Source organism: Phocoena phocoena, chromosome 16 (assembly GCF_963924675.1).
Source record: "Phocoena phocoena chromosome 16, mPhoPho1.1, whole genome shotgun sequence".
NCBI classification, from domain to species: domain Eukaryota; kingdom Metazoa; phylum Chordata; class Mammalia; order Artiodactyla; family Phocoenidae; genus Phocoena; species Phocoena phocoena.
Window position 1 is genome coordinate 53,374,790 of NC_089234.1, and position 19,975 is coordinate 53,394,764.

The 19,975-nt window shown below is 50.0% G+C and overlaps 1 protein-coding gene across 2 annotated transcripts in view; it reads right to left on the bottom strand.

The window, feature by feature from the left end:
- SH2D4B (SH2 domain containing 4B) overlaps nt 1–19,975 on the bottom strand; it is an 82,275-nt gene that overhangs the window by 13,548 nt on the left and 48,752 nt on the right. The window contains exons 5-6 of one of the 2 annotated variants that reach the window (XM_065894524.1): nt 11,613–11,829; nt 7,441–7,568 (exon numbers count right to left, since the gene is read on the bottom strand). In XM_065894524.1, coding sequence (XP_065750596.1) covers nt 7,441–7,568; nt 11,613–11,829 — 345 coding nt within the window. The remainder of the gene's footprint in view (nt 1–7,440; nt 7,569–11,612; nt 11,830–19,975) is intronic. The other variant, XM_065894525.1, reaches the window with a different exon arrangement.

A 19,975-nucleotide genomic window follows, 5' to 3' on the forward strand; every position in this document is an offset into this window, starting at 1 on the left:
ACATAAAAGCCAGTGTGAGCCCACACATGAGGCCAACCAACCACACTTTGTGGATATAGACCAGTGCACACCTGACGGAGAAGTGGTACCAGGTCAGGTACCCCCTGCCCAGGGATGCCACCAGTCCAAGTGGTGCCTCTGGGCACCTCCAGATAGACACGGCCCCATGCAGGGGACAGGGCCTGGAAGCAGGGAAGAAGGGGCTGGTGATAACTTCATGAGATCAGAGAAATTATAGAAAAATAAAAGTGCATTTTCTCTGTACACTTAACTAAACTTGAAATGTGGCTACACAAATGTTGGTAATGCCTTACTGTCTGCAGGGGGCTGACAGCATATTTGTGACGATTCCAGGAGAAAACACACGTTAATTGCAAGCCATGTTGATCCCCTGCAGGAAGTGTTTCCTGGAGGTTGAATCCTAAAGCAGGGGACACCCTCCTGCCCCGTGCACTCCCGGGGGGCTGATGAGGGGGAGTGTGAGTCACAACACCCAAAAGCAGCATCACCATTTTAAACGAAAGCTGTAAGCAAATGACGCTGACACGTGAATGTATAAAGAACTTAAGTACTAAACAGAAGCTAATTTGGGTCTAATAAACTTTTCATAATTAAGCATAAGTGTTACATAAGTCATTTCCAGAAAGCTTCTGAACTACTGTAGTGACCATCCTTTATTCTCTAGCAAGTGTCAAAGCCGCCATATTTGTTTCTCAGATAAACAGAGAAAGCAGAGCTCACAGTAGGAAGGGGTGGGAGAGAAAAGTCGTGTCATCTGATCTAATCCCCATCATACTGGACAACGCACGCTTTCACTGTCTTGACTGAAGAGCCATCTGGCCTCTGTTTACACATCCCAGCAGTGGGTGCTCCCAGCTCCTGGAGGTAGTTTATCCCATCTCAGGACAGCTAACTGCTAAAAAGATGATCAGACTGAACCAAAGCCAGCACCTTGTGATTTTCACCCCGTGTTCCTTTGCGTGAGGCCGCTGACCTTGAGGACATTAGTGGTTTGAAGACACAGCAGCTGTGCCACCCACCCCAAGTCTTCCACCTCAACCCCATGCCTGTCGTCACAGAAATGTGAGGCCAAGGGCTCTGGCATGAGCTGGAGCCCTGGGTGCCAGGGCTGGGATGAGCTTGTGGCTGGGGACTGGTGGGAAACTAGACTACAGGTCCCAGAGCCAAAAAAACCTAACGGCAGTTTCCTGGGTCTAACCTATGATAGAAACTTCCCGGAGTCAGCAAGGTAGGAGGAATCTCTTGTAGCCACCAGAAATACGATGAGACTGTCAGAAGTATATTAAACCAATTACATCACCAGAAATCAAGTTTATTGTCACTCTGTGCTTCTATTTAATCCCGACAGAAAATAAAAAATCAGTTCTATCAAATCTAAGCCATCTAGGTCCCCCAACCCCTGTCCCTTCCCACACATTTTAATTACCCACAGCTGTGCATCAGAAAACAATCTCAGCAAAACATCCAAACTAAAAGTGTTAGGTAGACAAGACACCAAGGGTCTGAAATCAGAAACACGGAATTACAGAGAGCAGAAAGGAAAGAGTTACAATCTTGGGAACACCATTACAGTCGATGCTTTCCTAAAGCAAAAAATAATTTCGCTCTCTTTGTAATCTTTTTTTTGATACCCTATAGCCAGTGCACAGTTCTTTTAAAAAGAAGGAAAAAGATTCCTTTATTTCTTAGTTGGAACAGCTTAAGCAAGAACTTAAGAGAAAAGTAGGTCAACTGACCTACTTCTTTTCTTCTTTAGAAATGTTTGCATTTGGGATCAGAGTTGGTGGAAATTTTCCATTCCAAATTCTGCTCAGGAAAGGAAAATGAGCGACCTGACTTGACGAGATGGATCATGACATGCTAATCATCCTTCCAAATGACCCACGTGTTACCCCTCACAGCTTTCAAAAAAATGTCAATCATATTTATAATGAAAAAAAATTCAGACTTTTACTTTTTGTGGGGAAGGCTAAATATGTACCATCTTCCTTTTGTGAACAGTCGTTTGATGTCATCATTCTCTTTACTTCCAAGTGATAGCAGTGGCATACTCTAAGGGTATGAAGCCACACTTACATGCTTCACATCCCGATATGCATCGCCAAAGGCTACCGTGTTGATTTATTCCAGGTAACAAGTGGAAGCATTTAGTGCAAGTTCTGAACACTTTATAAATATCATACATGTAATCCTTATAACACCACCACTACTTTCTCTACCCCTGGTTTCTTCAGCTAGTCCTTGCTTCACATGGATTTGGTGTGCCGGGTCCCCCATTCTGGCTGCCACCTCTCAACAGGTTCCAAAGCCTCACGTAGTTTCCTATCCTTCCACTGATCTTGAAAGCCGAGGACAAGAGCTTAGCTGGCTCACTCTCTCCATCTCAGCCCCAGACACTCTAGCCCCTGAGAATGACCCCAAAGACCAAACAGGGCGCTCCCAGATTTCCCCTCAAGCTGGGCCAGGAGACCAGTGGCAGCTCTGCTCTGGAAGGCCCACGGATTGAGGAGGGGTGGGATTTAAGAGAAGGAACTCAGGCCGTGCGTAAAAGAAGTTCAAGTGAATATACAGTAAGGGATTGTGGATCCAGAGGAGGCACTTTTTCGCCCCAAGCTCCCTGCCTGGCTAGCAGCATATTCAAGAGGCCACCAGAGTGGAGGAAGAAAACCTGGGGTCCAGAGGCCCTACATCTTGTCCCAGCTCCCATGCTTACTGCTGGGTGAATAGGGGTGACTTCTCAAGCTCTCTGGTCATCGGCGTCTTCATCTGTAAAGGGCTAACCATGACCAGCTCGAGGAGAAGTGGAGAGCACCTGTGAGATGGTGCACGTCAAACCACTCTGCACGTCTACACAGCCAGGCAAACACACAAGACTTCACAGCAGCAGCCAGTGATGAACACTGATCAGCCCGTTCAAGCCTTTCCTGCTCTGCAGCTCAGAGGGGATGTGCTGTCCCGGTGCATGCAGTTGTGGGGGACCGGGGCCGGGGGCAGCGAGCGAGACCCCATTCCCACTCAGGCCCGGCCTCCCCAGGCACAATCCTTCCCACCTCCTAGGGGCTGCAGCCCTGCAGGACTCCTGGAAGGGTCATCCAGACAGGGTGCCCACTGCTGTGCCTCAGTTCCTGGACCGCAAACAACATCAGTAATAGGGACACAAATAAGGAGAAGCACAACAGTCGCCGGGAGAAGAACACCTCGCTCCACAGCCCGCAGACTCCCGCCCGGGCGCCTGCTCTGCAGCCAGCCTCCCACCCTGGCCAGCCTTCCCCGTTCTCCTGACCGCCTGAGAAAACTTTGGAGGTCCTGGGGCAATGCCAGCAGAATCACACTGCATCCCAGATGCTAAGGAGAGAAAGCTCTCAAGGGCCCTCGGGCCAGCCATCTGAGGGGTCCAATAGCCATCCTGCTGCCCAATAGTAGCTGCAACCACCTTTCTTCTATTGAAGTGAAATGTGTCTCTTTAGAACCCCCAGCCCCCGAGCCCCTTTAATAATCTCCCTTTCTCCAGACAGGACTCCAGAGATTGGGGAGTAGTGGCTCTGTTCCCCCCTTCTGCAACACAAACATTTCCCCAAATAATCACTAACAGCGCTATGACTCTTACATTCTCCCCCCTCCCCCCTTCAAAGACATTCGGATGCGCCGTGGTCAAGAGCAAGGTGGACAAGGAACCTGAAGGGAGGGACCCAGCCTAGAACCCTGCAGCCCTGGGACCTTCAACACTCCTCTCCTCCACGTGTGCTCTGAAGTCGCAGCATGGACAGGTAGGAAGCAGTGCCCATTCCACTTTAGGAGCTCTGCTTTGCACGGGAAGCCACCCCCAGCTGCTGGACCCTCGCAGGCTGCACCATCCACATGGTGCTTGTCAGAAAAGGCGTGATGGGAACACCCCACCTGAATGCAGGACAGGCCATCAGGAGATCCACTCCGGAGCCCCAGCTCCACCATCCACTGTGCAGCCGGGAATCTGCCCCATCCACTCCCCGCCAAGCCCTGACTAAGGGCCGGTCACAGACAGCCAGTGGGTTGCTGACAGGACAATGAACCACGGACCAAGTGTGACTGTTTTCTATTCTCAGGAAGAGAAATGGGTTCTGACTGAGCCAGTGTTCAGAGGATATTCTTAATAGTTTTAGATACATGTTGAAGTCCAAAAATAGATACTTTTTTCCCCCAACGTCAAGCTTATATGCACTAGCTTTTCTCAGGAGTATTTTTGTATACGAGAAGTCTCTCTTAGAACCACTGGAACGTAACAATGAACCGAGGAGAAACGAGGAAGGACTTTAACATTTTCTCTCTCTCTTTAACAGAGGGGACTTTATCAACAACCCCGTGGTCCCAGCGGGGAGCCAGTTCCTCCTTCCCTCCCGCTCTGTGCTCTGAGCCCACGTCCCCAAACTGTTTCCCCGGGGAGGTGGGGTCTCTAGTGGCCCACCTCAGTGCGTCAGCACTCTTGCCAACGGCTCGTTATGGCGGACAGAGTGCATTGTTGGCTTGATCTTCATACGTATCCTGTGGAGTCAATGTTATCATCACAGATGGGGAATTTAAAGGACACACCCAAGGTCACAGAGCTGCGAGGTTCTAGAGGGGCCCCAGATCTTCAGACTCCTTGCCCACATCGCGCTTTGGATTACACCTCGACACATCCAAATACGTTTGATAGAAGGGAAGAAAATAGAAGTCACAGCAGTCCTTTTTAACCTGCATCTAAAATCCATCTAAATTAACTAGGAATGCTTTCCCCAGGAAAGAAAAGATTTATATTGGGATTGCGATCGATGGCATTATCGGCTCAAATTCTCCTCCCCTCCCTGTCTCCAAACCCTTTGACGCGTGGCTTTGCAGTTCCTCACACGAAAGGAGCAGAAGATTTTTCCCAGCGCCTCAACTTTGTGACGTATTGTGGCCAATGGCACGGGGTGAAAGTGACAGGGTGCTGGTTTGGAGGCTAGACTTCTGGAGCCTAGCGTGCTGCCAGGTGCTCTCTGGTTCCTGAGAAGAGCATGCCTGGGCTAGCCTGCCAGTCCCAGGAGGAGCCTGAGAGCTACACGGGGCAGAGCCGCCCCAGCGAAGATGCCCAGCCAAGACCAGCTGAGAGCAGAGCCCCAGCCAACTTGCAGCGGACTCCCTAACAATGAGACTGTGGGGCAGGAGGTTTCTTCTCTTGGACAGATTAACATGGGGGAGTCCCACCAAGGATGCTGTAGGGAATTGCTACATTGGAAGAGAAGTTGGACCATACCAGACTTTGGGGTTTTAGGTATAAGTTAAAAGGGTGGAAACCAACATGGGGCTGCTCCCTTTTTGCTCTTCTGAGCAAAGGCAGTATATAAAAAAAATAACTACTGCTTACTATCACCATCAATTCATAAGACATAGGACATTTTAACACTAAAACTGAGGAGAGGATATCATCTTCGAGTATAACACAGTCCTTTTCAAGCAAAGACAGTTGGCCACCCTCCATATGTGAGCCTTTTCCTTTCATCTTGTCACAGATCAATGAAAACTTTGACACATAGCTCTCGTCTGTGGATTAGCAACATTCCTACAGGCTTTATGGTGGAACTGTGAGAAGAACACGAAATCAGTTACGTAAATTTCGAGACTTAAATCACGGTTCTGGGGCTTCCCTGGTGGTGCAGTGGTTGAGAGTCCGCCTGCCGATGCAGGGGACGCGGGTTCGTGCCCCGGTCCGGGAAGATCCCACATGCCGCGGAGCGGCTGGGCCCGTGAGCCATGGCCACTGAGCCTGCGCGTCCAGAGCCTGTGCTCCGCGACGGGAGAGGCCACAACAGTGAGAGGCCCGCGTACCGCAAAAAAAAAAAAAAAAAATCACAGTTCTGTTTCTTCTGTGACAATATAAAAAGTACATGTCTTTTTCATCAGGACAGAAAATAAAGCTAAAGATAAACGTAAGCGCCTCTGCCGTGCCTTCTCCGTTGGCTGCCACAAGTACAGCAGAGCAGCCAGTGGTTCTGACAAATCCCAACCGCGACAGAACTTTTAAGTTGTACTACGCAGGTGCCCAAGATGCTAGTTTTGCGTTTCCCTGATTATGATAATATACACATGAACAGGAAAGCAGTGATGCAAATGGAACCTCTCACAGGGGCTACAGGGACACATAACAGGGACAGAAGTTAGAGGCAGGGAATCCCCAGGACCAGCTCCCGGGACACACAGCTAGGCCACACGTGAACGTCAACTGTCGACTTTCTGAGCCATAAAGAGCTACCCCATCCTTCTGTTAGATTTGTGGAGGCCCAGGAGAAGGAAGGGGTCTGAAAGTGGATGGTGGTCCCAACAGATTCTATTATCATTCCAAACTATCCGTACCACAGATGCCAGGCTGGCTCTGGCCAGAGGAATGTGAGCAACCATGGCACACGTCAGTTCCAGGCAGAAGCTCCGGGAGCCAGTGTGTCGCTGGCCATGCCCCTCTTTTTCCCTCTGTCATGAGATCACTGGCGTTTCCAGTAGAGGCAACTCCTTCTGTCTGAGGCCCAGATTAAAGTTCACAACCAACTCCCACTGGGCATGTCACATGGGTAAGAAATGAGTCTTGGCTGGCAGACGTCACTGAGACTTTGGGATCATTTCTCACTGTAGCATAACTAAGCATAATCTGGCTGACATGATGGGGATGCTGCCGAGGTGAAGAACTCAACATCAGTGGCAACAGAGAAAGAGGGTTCATTTGTCTTGGATGCGTTTCTCTACCTGATCCCTGAGCAGGTAAGAAGCAGAGGTGAGGGCTGAGTACAGAGATGCCTGAGACACAGGGCCCTGGCCCCTTGGAGCCCATGGCTAACCGGAAAGGCTAGCCTCACCTCTCGTGTGGCTGGGTTTTCTCATTGCTCCCAGATTAACCTTACTCATCAGGCCCTGAGGGGACTCACGCACCTACCAGGCCCAATGCAGAGACAGAAGATGCCTCTGAGGAGCCCTGGACGGCCAAGGTGAGGGCAGTAGGCAAGAGCCATGTTCATCCCTTCCCAGCAGAGAGGGCAGTGCACGTCCAGAGCCCTGGGGCCTGCAGTCCCCTGGACTCCCGCTCACAGATGTTGTGCTTGGTCTCTGACCATCTCCATCAAGGCCACTCAGTGTTTCAGCACACGCCCTGGGGAAATCAAAGCTTGTGCCTTGAGCTCAACCCACTCAGTGAGCAAAAAAAGGACAGACATGGGACCTCTCTCTACTCCACTCCCAGCAGGTGAGCCAGGAGCGCTGAGCCTTAGCCTTGGGAGACCGGCCAGTCTTCGTGGGGCCGGAGCGGAATTAGCGGAGTCTAAAGTCCTTGACTCCTCTGATTGTGGTGGCCCTTCAGGACCCCGCACCAACCCCAGAGGGAGGCTGAGATGTGGAAATGATCTGCCCCTGCCCCAGGGATCCGGAAAGCCACCCTACCGTGGAACCAGGGGGCGATGGCTTTGGTGCTCCTCTCAAAGCCCGCGCGGCGAGGCAGCTGCTCCTCCTTAAACCAGCGCACTATGACTTCTCTGGAGACAGGACACAGGGGCCGCTCCCAAGTCCTGCTGAGACAGAGACCGAGTGTGGCAGAGTCAGGGAGAGAGCAGGGGGACAGCGAGAGGGGAAGGAAGGAGGGGGAGGGAGTGGGGGAGACCACTGTGAGAGTGAACAGTCCCGACGCCCACACTCACGCCTGTGGACAGGATTAAATGAGTCCAGGTACTTGAAGGCGCTTTGCAGGTCATTAATGTACCAGCTGTTACTGTTTTCCCCAAAAGAAAACTGTTGTCACTTAGTTTGAAAAAAAGCCACGCAGGTGCGAGTGCAAAGTAGGATAGGAGGGGGTGTCAGAGGGAGAGAAAAGGCATATCTGCCCTCTAGAATGGCCAGGGCATAAACAGCAGCGTCTACGAAGAAGGGTCATAATGTAATAGGAGCAAAATTATTCACATGTGCGTGTCCTCCGCCCTCCCCAAACCTGCACTGAAGAGAACTCTGGTTTTGCCCCTCCCCGTCTCACCCACTGCTGCCATCTAAGGGGACACCTGGCTTGGCCAGCTAGCCTTCCATGTTTTATGAGGCAGAACCAGGACAGTGAACAGCCTCAATCTGCTCTGGAAACGGCTGAGCTTCACCACCAAGAAGTAAGAGGGAAAAGGACAGAGGAAAGGGAGAGGGGAGGAAAGAGTCGCTGCACGGGCTGACTTGATGGAGAAGCAGGTGTGGAACTGAAGATCCTGGGAGGGAGATGAAGAGGGGCACCTGAAGAAGGTCTGAGTAATAAATTAGATGCTTTTTGATATCTTCTCATAAGTAAGCCCAGATTTTAATTGTCATACTGTGGCTCCTGAACGCATACAGAGACGGGGCCACGTGAGACCCCGCTGTACTAGAGCCCCACTGACATGAAGCCCAGTAAGGGTTTGACAGCACATTCCCCGTAACAACACACACCACTGTGTGTTGAGGTGATATCCAGCAAGATCACATTGCACCGCTGTATGGGATGAAAATAGAGCTTCAGCAGACTTTGGGCCCAGCATGAACAAGCACAGCTTTCTCACCCTTCCCCCTGAGTGACAGCAACCTGGCAAAGGCTCACACTGTCACTGCTGTCTGTCCACCTCACAGCACTGGCATTTAGAATTCACCACCGCTGTCGTCGTCTCTTATGAAATAAACACCAGCACGAAGTCCCCAAGTCTTTGCATTTCCCCCGCACCAACCAACACTTCGATGCTGAGCCCAGCACTTCCTGGCAAACCCCAGAATGAGCCCCTGTTTTTACCTGCCCTAAAATGAATCCACATATACACACACACAGTAGTGAACACTGCAGATTTTAGAAAAGATGCAATAAGACAGAGGGTGAGGTTCCATTGAACAGCCTAAAGCCATCATCAGTGGAGTCTGTTCTCCAAACCCCTTGCTTCCCGCTGCCACCTCTGCAGGCTTTTTTTTAACACCCCCTCCCACCAGCTTTGCTCCTCTGTATCCGCCCTTGAGGATTGCCCTCTTCTCAGGAACCTCAGGTGCTCTCCCTCTTTATGAAGCGGCACACTGCAGCCCTGCCCCAGCCTCTTCCTTCACACTCGCCTTCCCCAATAAATAACTGTGCTCAGGGGGAAGAAATTTCCTCTGGTTTCTAGGACTCATTCTCCTTAGAAGGCAAGAGGAGGTTATAAATAACAGCAAGGAAAATTCGTTCACTCTTGTCCCTCTGTTTCTAAGCAGAGAATCTGATTCCCCAGAATATAAACGCTCGGACCAAGTGCTCCAGAGGCCACCTGGCCAGAAGCCTCACTCCTGCACCTGGAACTCTCTCCCATCAACAATGTGTCTGCCCCCAGCATAACCGGGCAAGCGTGGGCTGGCCGCCGGTGCCGGCCGCCGGTGCCAGCACCACAGTGCTGAGGGCAGTGAGGCCACGGGGACCTGTTCCATGGGGCAGCCCCAGGAAGGAGGCTGAGGCATGGCTTCTGCCGCTCCATCTGCATGGTCCCTGGTCCCCCTGCTCCACCCAAGACGGCACACTGTGGCTGTCACTTCTTCTCCTCTACTGACAGCCACACACAGCGAGCCTGGAGCCAGACTGCAACACAGTTCATGCAGCTCTGTCTTCTGGGCCTGAAGGACAAATTATATGTCTCCTTTAAAAAAAAAAAAAAAAAAAAGCACAAGAGGAAGAAGGCTTTTCTAACTATGTCTCCAAATCCAGGAAACATAAAAGAAAATCTGACCTCATAAAAATAAAGAACTCCTGCATGACAGAAAACATCATCATAAAAGTCAAAGGACAAATGACAAATTGAGGGGGAAAAAATGTTTATCACAAAGAAAAGCATCCCTAATATTTTCCCTAATATTTAAGGAGTTCCTAGAAACAGATGGCGAAAAGACCAATAACACAATGAAGAGGCAGGAAGGGAAATGAACAGACAGACAGAGAAATACCAAAGGCCCTTAAACATATACAAAATACTTCATCTCACACATAAATAGAAATGCAAATTTAAGTTTTCACTGAGATATTATGTCTCACACAAAACAAAAGTCTGACCACGCACTGTTGGCAAGGCTAAAGGATGAGAGTGTCCGTTGGTACCACCCCTGTGGAGGGCAAGTTGACGGGAATTATCAATACTATAAGTGCATGTAGCCCCTAACCCAGGAGTCCCACTTTTGGGGATCTCTCTTGTAGATACTAGTTGCATGTCTACAAGGTTACTCATTAAGGGCACTGTTGGTAATAACCAAAGATTTCAAACAACACCAATGTCCATCAATAGAGGTTTTGAAAAATAAATTAGAGCACAGCCAGGCAGTGGAATACTATGCAGCTGTGAAAAGAAAACGAAATAAAAATAATCAGGTAAGAATCGATATGTAAAGACCTCCAAAATTTATAGTTAAATGGAAAAAACATCAAGATGCAGAACCATGTGTATGATAGGCAAACTTTCATGCAAAAAAAAAAAAAAAAAAAGAAAAGAAAAAGAAGGAGATACAACTTTTCACCTTGGCAGTTGCAAAAAGGAACCGAGAGGACACATAAACTAAGAACAGTGGCTCCCTGTGCGGGGAAGAGGGAACTGAGTAGATGGACGGCAAGGATGGGAGTCAGCCTTTCCTCCATGTATCTTTTTAAACTTTCTGGTTTGTGAATCATATAAATGACAAGGAAGGAGGAAAGGAAGAGAGGGAAGGAAGGAAGAAACGCAGATGTCAGTTCTCCCTAGGCTGCAGGGAGAGGGAGGGGGTTTTATGAATAACCCTAAATCCCAATTAAAGCAAAACCCAGACAACCCTCTTTCATCTGGGGCTGAATGGACTCTTCTGCAGGTTTATTGTGGTTCAGGGAGCAGCAGGCACTCAGCATCCAGCCTCTGAGCCCTCCCTCGGGCAGCAGACAATCAGCAATAATGAGGAGGGGAACCAACCTTAGGGCTGGCCTGAGGTGGGCACAGGCGGCAGGTCGAGAGGCTCCAGGCAACCTCTTGATCCTCCGTCCCAGCGATCATGGGCAGTCAGTCACCTGAGCGCCCTTGCCAAACCACTCATCAGCCCAGCGTGTAAGGACCCTCCTGCACTCAACTGCGTCCATCTGCAACCGGCTATCAGAACCCGGGATGCACCAGCATTGCCTGTGGTTACAAAAAGCAGCAGCCAGTTCTGGTTCCAGGCTGCTGGGAACCACGTTTAACCCATTTGAGGTCTTATATTACAAGTTCTTAACCTGGGGTCTACGGATCTTTTAGAGCTTGAAATTATATGCAAACGTTTTGGGGTATTTACATATGTGCATTTCACAGAGAAGAGGGTACACAGCTTTCTTTAGATTCTCAAAGGAATCCTAGACCCCAAAGAGGTGAAGCCTCCCAGAACTCCAGAGTTGGTAGAAATCTCCAACCCCGACTCCTCTCCCCAACTCCTGCCCCATAACACAGACTAGGGCACTGAGGCCAACAGAGGGGAGATGACTAGCCCCAAATTAAACAGCAAGTCGGAGGCAGAGCCGGACCGGATCCCTGGTGCCCTACGCCCCAGCCGGAGGCCCGCCCCCAGACACACCGCGCATGCGGATGCGGGATGCGAGGTCCGCGACCCACCTGCCAGGCACGGCCAGGGGTGAAGGCAGCCCCGGGCCCAGGAGGTGGTGGTAGAGTCTCGCCTCCTGCTCGTGGCTCTGGCCAAGCTCTCGGAACCTGGAGCTGAGGCCAGCGACCGTGCCCTTCTGGATGGCGCGGAGGGAGTGACGCCGGTACTCGTCCCGGGCGCGCTGGGCTCGGCGCCTTCTCTCCTCATCAGCCGCCTTGGACCGACGCACTGGAAAGGAAGAGAGAGCGTGTTCACCCAGACCCGCAGCCCAGACCATGCACTGAGCAAGCCAGTACATGGCCAGGAGCCCTGGGACTCACCCAGAGTCCCAGGATTCATCCGGATGCACCCGCGTGCGCTGCGTGGAGGCTTGGCACCCAGCAATGGCAGGCCCAACCTAAGCCAGCAGCCCTGGGTTAGCCTGTCCCTGTGGGGATAAAGACACTCATGACAGTTTGGGGTGGTCCAGCTGTTCCTGTGGATGGAAATTTACACCTCCATGTGTAGTTCTTCCTGGAGTGCCCTGCTCAGAGCAGCTTCTCAAACCCTGTGCCCTGCTTCAAGGACACCTGTCCACCTTGAAGTGGTTAGCATCTCAAATACCACTGCTACCACCCATGCTGATTACAGCTTTCTCTGTGCCAAGCCCTGAGCTCCGGGCCCTCCCTGCAATATCGCATTATAGACGCTTCCTCCCGCCACCAAGGGAGGAGGGCACATCACTATGTTTGCACAGAAACCCAGCCTCTGGGAGGTTAAGCAACTTGTCCGAAGTTAAATAGCTAATTAGGGGCAGAGCCAGGGTCGGAACCCAGGTGTCTCTGGCTCTGAAACCTATGCAGCTCTCTACGCCACTCTACCCCACCTCTCAAGCTTCCTTCCATTTTAAAATCAGGTGTATCTGACACCAGAGCCCCTGCTCTTTCCTACAAAAAGCCACAAGAGCATTTAAGACCATCCCATCCAACCTCCTCATGTTATTCACGTGGAAACTGCTTTCCAAGGAAGGACGCTGACTTGCCCAGCTGGGTCAGTGGCCAAGCCTGGCCGGGAACCACCCTGTCTGCTACCACAGGATGAGTTGTTGGAAACTCTGGAGTCCCAGTTACGGTGCCCTTTCTCTTTGGTTTCCTGTGGCCTTGACAGCTGGTGGGTGAGTGTGTTGGAGGGAAGGGAGGGGATCCTTTGACAGCTGTGTCACGCCACAGGTTCCAGAATGCCACAAGGCCCCTCTCTCTAGCCTCTGTCTTTTCATGTTCCTCAAGGCAAGGTGGACATCTGCAAGTTGCTGCTTCTAAAACTCAAAAGGGAGTCCTGGGGCTGGGAAAGTGCCAAGAGAGGGAACAAAACCTGTTGCAGGTACGGTCTAGAATTAAAGCCAATTATTTTGTAGTCTGATTGCATCGTGTCAGGCCCCTGTCTGCCTCTAAAATCCAATCCTTTTGTAGAGAACTCGTGGAGCTGGCCGTGTTCTTCTCGTTGTGCAAGACCTGGGATTGCCCTGGCCCAAGCAGGTCACCCTCCCCCCGGGAGTAAAATCTTACCCCCAGTCTAATTCTACTCCAATCTCCATCCAATACCTGTGCAGCAAGCACCTACAACCTACCAGTCAGAGAACTGTGTTCTGTTAGCATTTGGAGGACACAAGGCACATGGCCCTCATGCTGAAAGAAAGCGCTTCTCCTTCTCAAGTTGTCAAAGTCCACCCTCGAAACATAACATCCCCCAGATCTGAGGAAGGCAGCAGGAAGTCTGTCCCTCAGAAGGTATTTATGGATGTGGAAGTCACATGCAGAGGATCTAATAAGCTGAGAGCTCCAGGGCAGGAGGGGAATTTTCTTTGGTCTATTCACTGATGCATTCTAGTGCCTAGAATACATGTGTATCAGTCAGCAGGTGATAATATGCTTGGATGCTGTGCCCAATTAAGTACTTAACTCTGCCAGGCCCTGAACTGGATATAGAGACAGCAAAGACCAGACGCTTCCCTCAAGGCACTCAGAGCCTAGCTGGGACAATCAGACAAATAAATATCTCTAGCACAAGGAGAACAGGGACTGGTCGAGTACTGTCAGAGTTTAGGGGCGGTAGCACTCACATTCTATGAGGAAGCCAGGAGCCACTACAGGAGATGCAGCATTCCACTGGGTCTGGAAAGGTCAATAGGAGTTCTTCCAGAAAAAGAAGGAGGAATCCACCCCAGGGGAAAAAAAACCCCTGTATTTCCACTCCAGGTACTAAGAACACCATAGTGCCTGCTACCACAGGCTCAAACAAGGCCAGGTTCCCCAGCACAGGCTTTGCGGTCACTAGACTACAGATTAACATAGAAGCTTGTGCCCTATAAGGGCCAGTGACCTTTGAGTGTTGACAGCCCCTGAGAGACAGTCACACTCAGTGACAGAAGGAAGTCACATGCAAACTACGAAGACAGATTTTTGGAACTTGGCTAGGAGAGTGCACAAGCTGTGGGTCACAGAGGGACTAAACCCAGCCTCCTAAAACCCAGCTCTAGTTTTGCCACTGTCTGCCTCAGAAGCCTTCAGTGGCTCCCAATGCACACAGGACAAAGGGCAAACCCCTTGGCCCCTAAGGAGCATCCTGCCCACCCCACTTTCTTTCCCAGTCCAGTGGGCCTCTGAGCTCCTGCCCACACTCGGTGTTCAGGCGGCACCAAGCTCCCCACCATTCTGCGAACTCTCCCCTGCGCAGCTGTGTCCACCGACTCAGACCAACCGTGATGCCCAGGCAGAGGCCTGGAGGGCACTTGGAGGTGAGGATGCAGCTGAGGCTGCAACAGGAAGCCAGCCCTGCCGCCCAGGGGCTGATGTGGAGTCAGACAGGTTAACGGCAGCTCCGAGAGGGCTCTCTTGGGTCCTTTTCTTTTCTCGTGTTCTTTTTTTGAGACATAATTGACATACGTAAGCTTAAGGTGTACTATGTGCGAATGTGATACACTTAAAATATTACAAAATGATCACCAACATAGCATTAGCTAACACCTCCCTCAGGTCCCATAGTTAATTTTGTGTGGTGAGAACATTTAAGATCTAGTCTTGGGCCTTCTCTGGTGGCGCAGTGGTTGAGAGTCCGCCTGCCGATGCAGGGGACACGGGTTCGTGCCCCGGTCCGGGAAAATCCCACATGCTGCGGAGCGGTTGGGCCCGTGAGCCATGGCCACTGAGCCTGTGCGTCCGGAGCCTGTGCTCCGCAACGGGAGAGGCCACAACAGTGAGAGGCCCGCGTACCGCAAAAAAAAAAAGATCTAGTCTCGGCAACTTTGAAGCATATAACATATTGTTGACTGTAATCCCTAGGCTGTGCATTAGATCCCCAGAATTTATTCATCTTCTAACTGCAAGTTTGTACCCTTTGACCAACATCTCCCTAACTCCCCCCCACCTCCCCCTTCATACCCCCTCACCCCCCCGGCCCCTGGTAACCACCATTCTACTCTCTGTTTCTACAAGTTTGGCTGTTTTAGATTTCACATATAAGTGATATCGTGTAGTATTTTTCTCTGTCTGACTTTTCTCAGTTAGCATAATGCCCTGAAGGTCCATGTCTGTTGTTGCAAATGGCAGGTCTTTGTCCAATCATCCGTTGACAGATGTTCATGTTGTTTCTATAGCTTGGCTCTTGTGAATAATGTTGCAATAAACACAGGAGTACAGATATCTCTTTAATAGCCTGATTTCATTTCCTTTGGAAATATACCCAGAAGGGGGATTGCTGGGTCATATGGTAGCTTTATTTTTAATCTTTTGAGGAACGTCCATACTGTTTGCCATAGCGGCTGCACCATTTGACATTCCCACCAACAGTGCACAGGGTTCCCTCTTCTCCCATCCTCACCAACACCCCATGCCAGCTTTCTTAAGAAAGCTCTATGCCTCTAGGCCTCACTTTACACCTCTGTCAAAATGAGAATGACATGAATGTCTGCCACACTGAGTTACTATGAAGATTAAATGAAACATAAAATTCTATAAACTATGAAGTACTTTTTTTAAAGCAATGTCTTACTAAATCAGGCCTCTGAACTTGATCCTTTCTTCAAATTTCCCAAAGCCTGATTCTGGAACCTAGCTGCCTGGGTTCAGATCTCAACTTCATTTACCAGCTGTGTGACACTGGACAAGTTACTTAATCACCCTGGGCCTCCGTTTCCTCAAAAGTAAAATGGACGTAATAAGAGTCCCTACCTCATAAAGTTGTTATGAGTTGTTAAGAGAGCTAATAATATAAACCACTTAGACTTGTGTCAGGTACATTTTAAGCACCATGATAAGCGTTAGCTAAAACTTTTATTTTCATTAGCCCTGGCATTGCCCTGTTCAAAATGTAGCCATAAACAATTCTTGGCCAGTCCAGGAGGGGGCACCCTTGATGCTCGGTCACATGAAATCTGGGTCTGTTTACAAGCAGTGCGAGATCTTAGTTCCCCGACCAGAGATTGAACCCGGGACCACGGCAGTGAAAGTGCCGAGTCCTAACCACTGGACTGCCAGGTACTCCCAGCTTACCCTAAATTAAGCTTTGAAATCTTAAAAGGTTGCTTCTGTTCCTTCTCTGAATCCGGGATAGATTCGAACTGTATCATATGACTCTGCCATGGAAACCCTCAGCCAGAATTTGAAGTTTTTTCTTCTATCCCTTTGAAAACAACCATAAGCATCTGTGCCCTGAAGCAGCAAGTATCGGACAGTCCTTGTCCCCAGAGGATGCACTGCAGAGACGAGGGCCCCAACCGAGTCACCGGCTTCCTCCCACGGCCCAAGTTCCCAGGGCCTGCACTGCATGCAGAACAAAGGGGGGCCATGGCCATTTCCACTTCTAAGGTAGGTTCCAGGGTCCCCTTTCTCCATCTCATCTCTCAGAAATACATAAAGACAGCAGAGCAGCATGAAAACACTGAGGACCAGAAGAAGAGCTGAACTTAGAGACTGAAAAAATGGACCAACCACAATAAGATTCCTCTTCACACCTATTTGGATAGCTATTATATTTTTAATTTTTAAATATAAAAAAAAAGATGAAAATAGCAAGTATTGGCAAGGACATGGAGAAATTGGAACCCTTATGCATTGTTGGTGGGAATGTGAAATGGTGCAGCTGCTGTGGAAAATGGTACAGCAATTCCATAAAAAATTAAACATACAATTACCATATGATCCAGCAATGCCAATTCTGGATATATACCCAAAAGAATTGAAAGCAGGAATTCAAACAAATATTTGTACAGCCATGCTCATAACAGCATGATTAACAATAGCCAAAAGGTGGAAATAACCCAAATGTCCATCGATGGATAAACGAAGAAAATATAGGATACACATACAAGTAACAGTATCCAGCCTTCAAAAAGGGAGGAAATTCTGACACATGCTACAACATGGATGAACCTTCAAGACGTTATGCTAAGTGAATAAGCCAGCCACAAAGGGACAGACGTTGTATGATTTCACTTACACTCTACTTATTGCACCGAGAGTAGTTAAATTCACAGAGTGGAAAGTGGCGGCTGCCAGGGGCTACAGGAAGGGTGAAATGAGTTTTAGTCTAATGGGGACAGAGTTTCAGTGTGGGAAGATAACCAACGTTGGAGGTGGGTGGTGCTCATGGTAGCACAACACTATAAATGCCACCGAACTACACACCTAAAAATGGTTAATTTTAAGTTGTATGTTTTACCACAATTTATTTGGGTTTTTTTACCTTTTTGGGGTGGGGGGAGGGCTGTGCCGTACAGGATGCGGGATCTTAGTTCCCTGACCAGGGATCAAACCTGCGCCCCTGCATTGGGAGCGTGGAATCTTAACCACTGGACCACCAGGGACGTCCCCTACCACAATTAAAATGAAAAAAACTAAAGGACATTCTGGCTTGGGGAGCACCAGGCTGAGAATGAAGAGGCCAGAGCACAGCAGGGTGTCACCATTAGCTAGAAATGTCCCCAGCTGTGTCCCTGCTGCCATCCCTCCGTTCTCTCACCTGCAGATAGGGGGAACGATCCCTTCCATCTCTGCTCTCCTAGCACGAGGATGCACCCACATCTGCCCAGCGTGGGACCACCTCCCAGAGCTAAGACACCACCCTCCAGGACTGCCTGGCCTGCAGCCCTGCTGCGCAAAAGAAACCAAGTCCCACAGTCTGGGGAGTCCAGCCACACCCATGCCAGAGTGGGAGTTTCAGCCGTCCCAGGCTCGGGGGTGGGGAGACAGCTGAGCATTCTGCTTGACTTTGCTCCTAACTCTCTATCTAGCCCAGGACACGTTTTCATCTCTCTGGGTCTTAGTTTTCCCTCCATGGAAAATAGAGACCACCCCCCGCTTCGTCCAAGGGCTGCCAGAACGGCCAGGCTGCTCTGGAATCACGTCCTTGCCTGTGCCCCGGCTCCTGCTCAGTTCTCCAATGCTGAAGAGAAACAGCAGGAGCTGGGTTTCCTCTTGGCAGCATCTCTGGGAGCAGTTGCATAGCTCCAGAGATACGGCCAGGCTAGTCATTGCAAGAGGCAGGGTTTTTAACACTTTAAATAACACATTCGGGCACTAAAAACACACTTATTCAGCACGTGTGTATAGTGCCTCCCTGTGCCAGCTCCATGCTGTGCAGGCCCGAGCTGTGCATTGCACAGCTCCAGGGGGCGCTGTCGCCCATGACCATCATTGACATGTACAGATGTAACAATTTCCTGGTAGATGGCAGTGTAGCGTCTTATAGAATCAGCGCCTTTTTCTAATTTTCACAAGGTCACCATATCAGCTGGCTGCCTGGCTCCTGCTAGGGGATGTGGATAGAGCAACCAGCACGACACCGTCCACACCCTTGGAGAGCTTACTGCCTGGGAGAGGAAACACGCCAGCAAATGGTGAATGGAGCTGTGTGGGGTGTGCACAGGGTGCCGCGGGGCCCCGGAGGGGGGGCACCTCATCCAGGCAGAGAAATCCTCTGGAGAAGGACATCTAAGCTGATGCCTGGTGGACACACAGGATTCAACAAAGAGAGGCCAAGGAGAGGCTATTCTAGGCAGAGGAAGCTCAGGGGCAGAGGCCCAGAGGCAAGAGGGAGTTGGAGCATTCCTCTTAGAATGGCTGGGGGGAAGCTCCTGTGGGGAGGGGACAAGAGGTGAAGATGCAGAAACAGAAAAGGCCATTTAGGAGACCAATTAAAACCGGCTAATTAATTTTAGTGCTTTACCAAAGGGTGATGGACGCCACTGAAAGGCTTTAAGCAGGAGAGCAGGATGCCCGTTTGCACTTTTCAAAGACTGACTTGGCTATGGTGTTGGAAATGAATCTGACAGGAACAAGAATAGAGGCTTGGAAACAAGAAACCTAGGCAAAGAGCAATGGGGTTAATGTCAGGACAATGGGAAGGAGGGGAGTAAATTCAAAGAATATTGAGGAGGGCAAATCTTTACAACTTGGTGGTTTGGGGATTGGTAGTGAGCAAAAAAGAGAGACCGGAATGACAGCCAAGTTTCTGCCTCTGACAGTCAGGTGATGAGGCAGGTGGGGGAAGAGGAGGATGGAGTTTTGGATGTGTGGAGTGAGAGGTGCCTATGGGATTCAGGGGGGAAGGTCCAGGGGCCACAAGGTTCTGGAAGATCATTAACTGTTGCTCTTCATGAGACCCGTCTCTAGAGCACTTGCCCATGGTTCTCCCTACCTCTGCCCAGATCGAAAAGACTCAGTGCTGAATAGAATTCAGATGAGCCAGTTACAGCCTGCCAAGAAACCAAATGCTTCAAAGCAATATCAATTTGTAGTAACCCCTTGGGTGAATAGCATAATGTCTCTGAAAATTAGTGAATAATCCTATATACAGGAAAAGGCACCAATAAAGATTTAAATTGTGTATGTGTGTAGATGTGTTTAAATTCTCTCCATTTTCTGCTTCATGGGAACCTTGGACAACTTGAATTACTATACCTACACTTTATTTCCTCATCTGTAAAATGAGGGCCTCGTAGGGTTACTTTGAGACATCAATGAGATTGTACATAGATGGGGCTTGGACAGTTCCAGGCAAATGGAGGAGGTTCATTAAATATTATCTATTGTTGTTATGATCATGTTGACTGTGAGATAAGGGGACTGGAATACCACCTTTAGGATGGGTCCAGCCCCATTAAGGCACAAAAGGGTGAAGGTGAGGAAGTGGTGTAAGAATGGGGGCTGGGTAGAGTCAGGAGCTCTTGTCAGGGAAATGGGAAAAATGAAAGTTCGTGAGAAGGGTACGTTTCCTGACCCCTGGGAGAAGGGAAACAGGTGGTCTGGATGCTGAAGGATATACATACAGGCCTCTGGTGACTCAACCTGCTGGAGCAGCCGTCACCTGGGGAGAGGACGTGTTTGGTGCCAAGACAGTG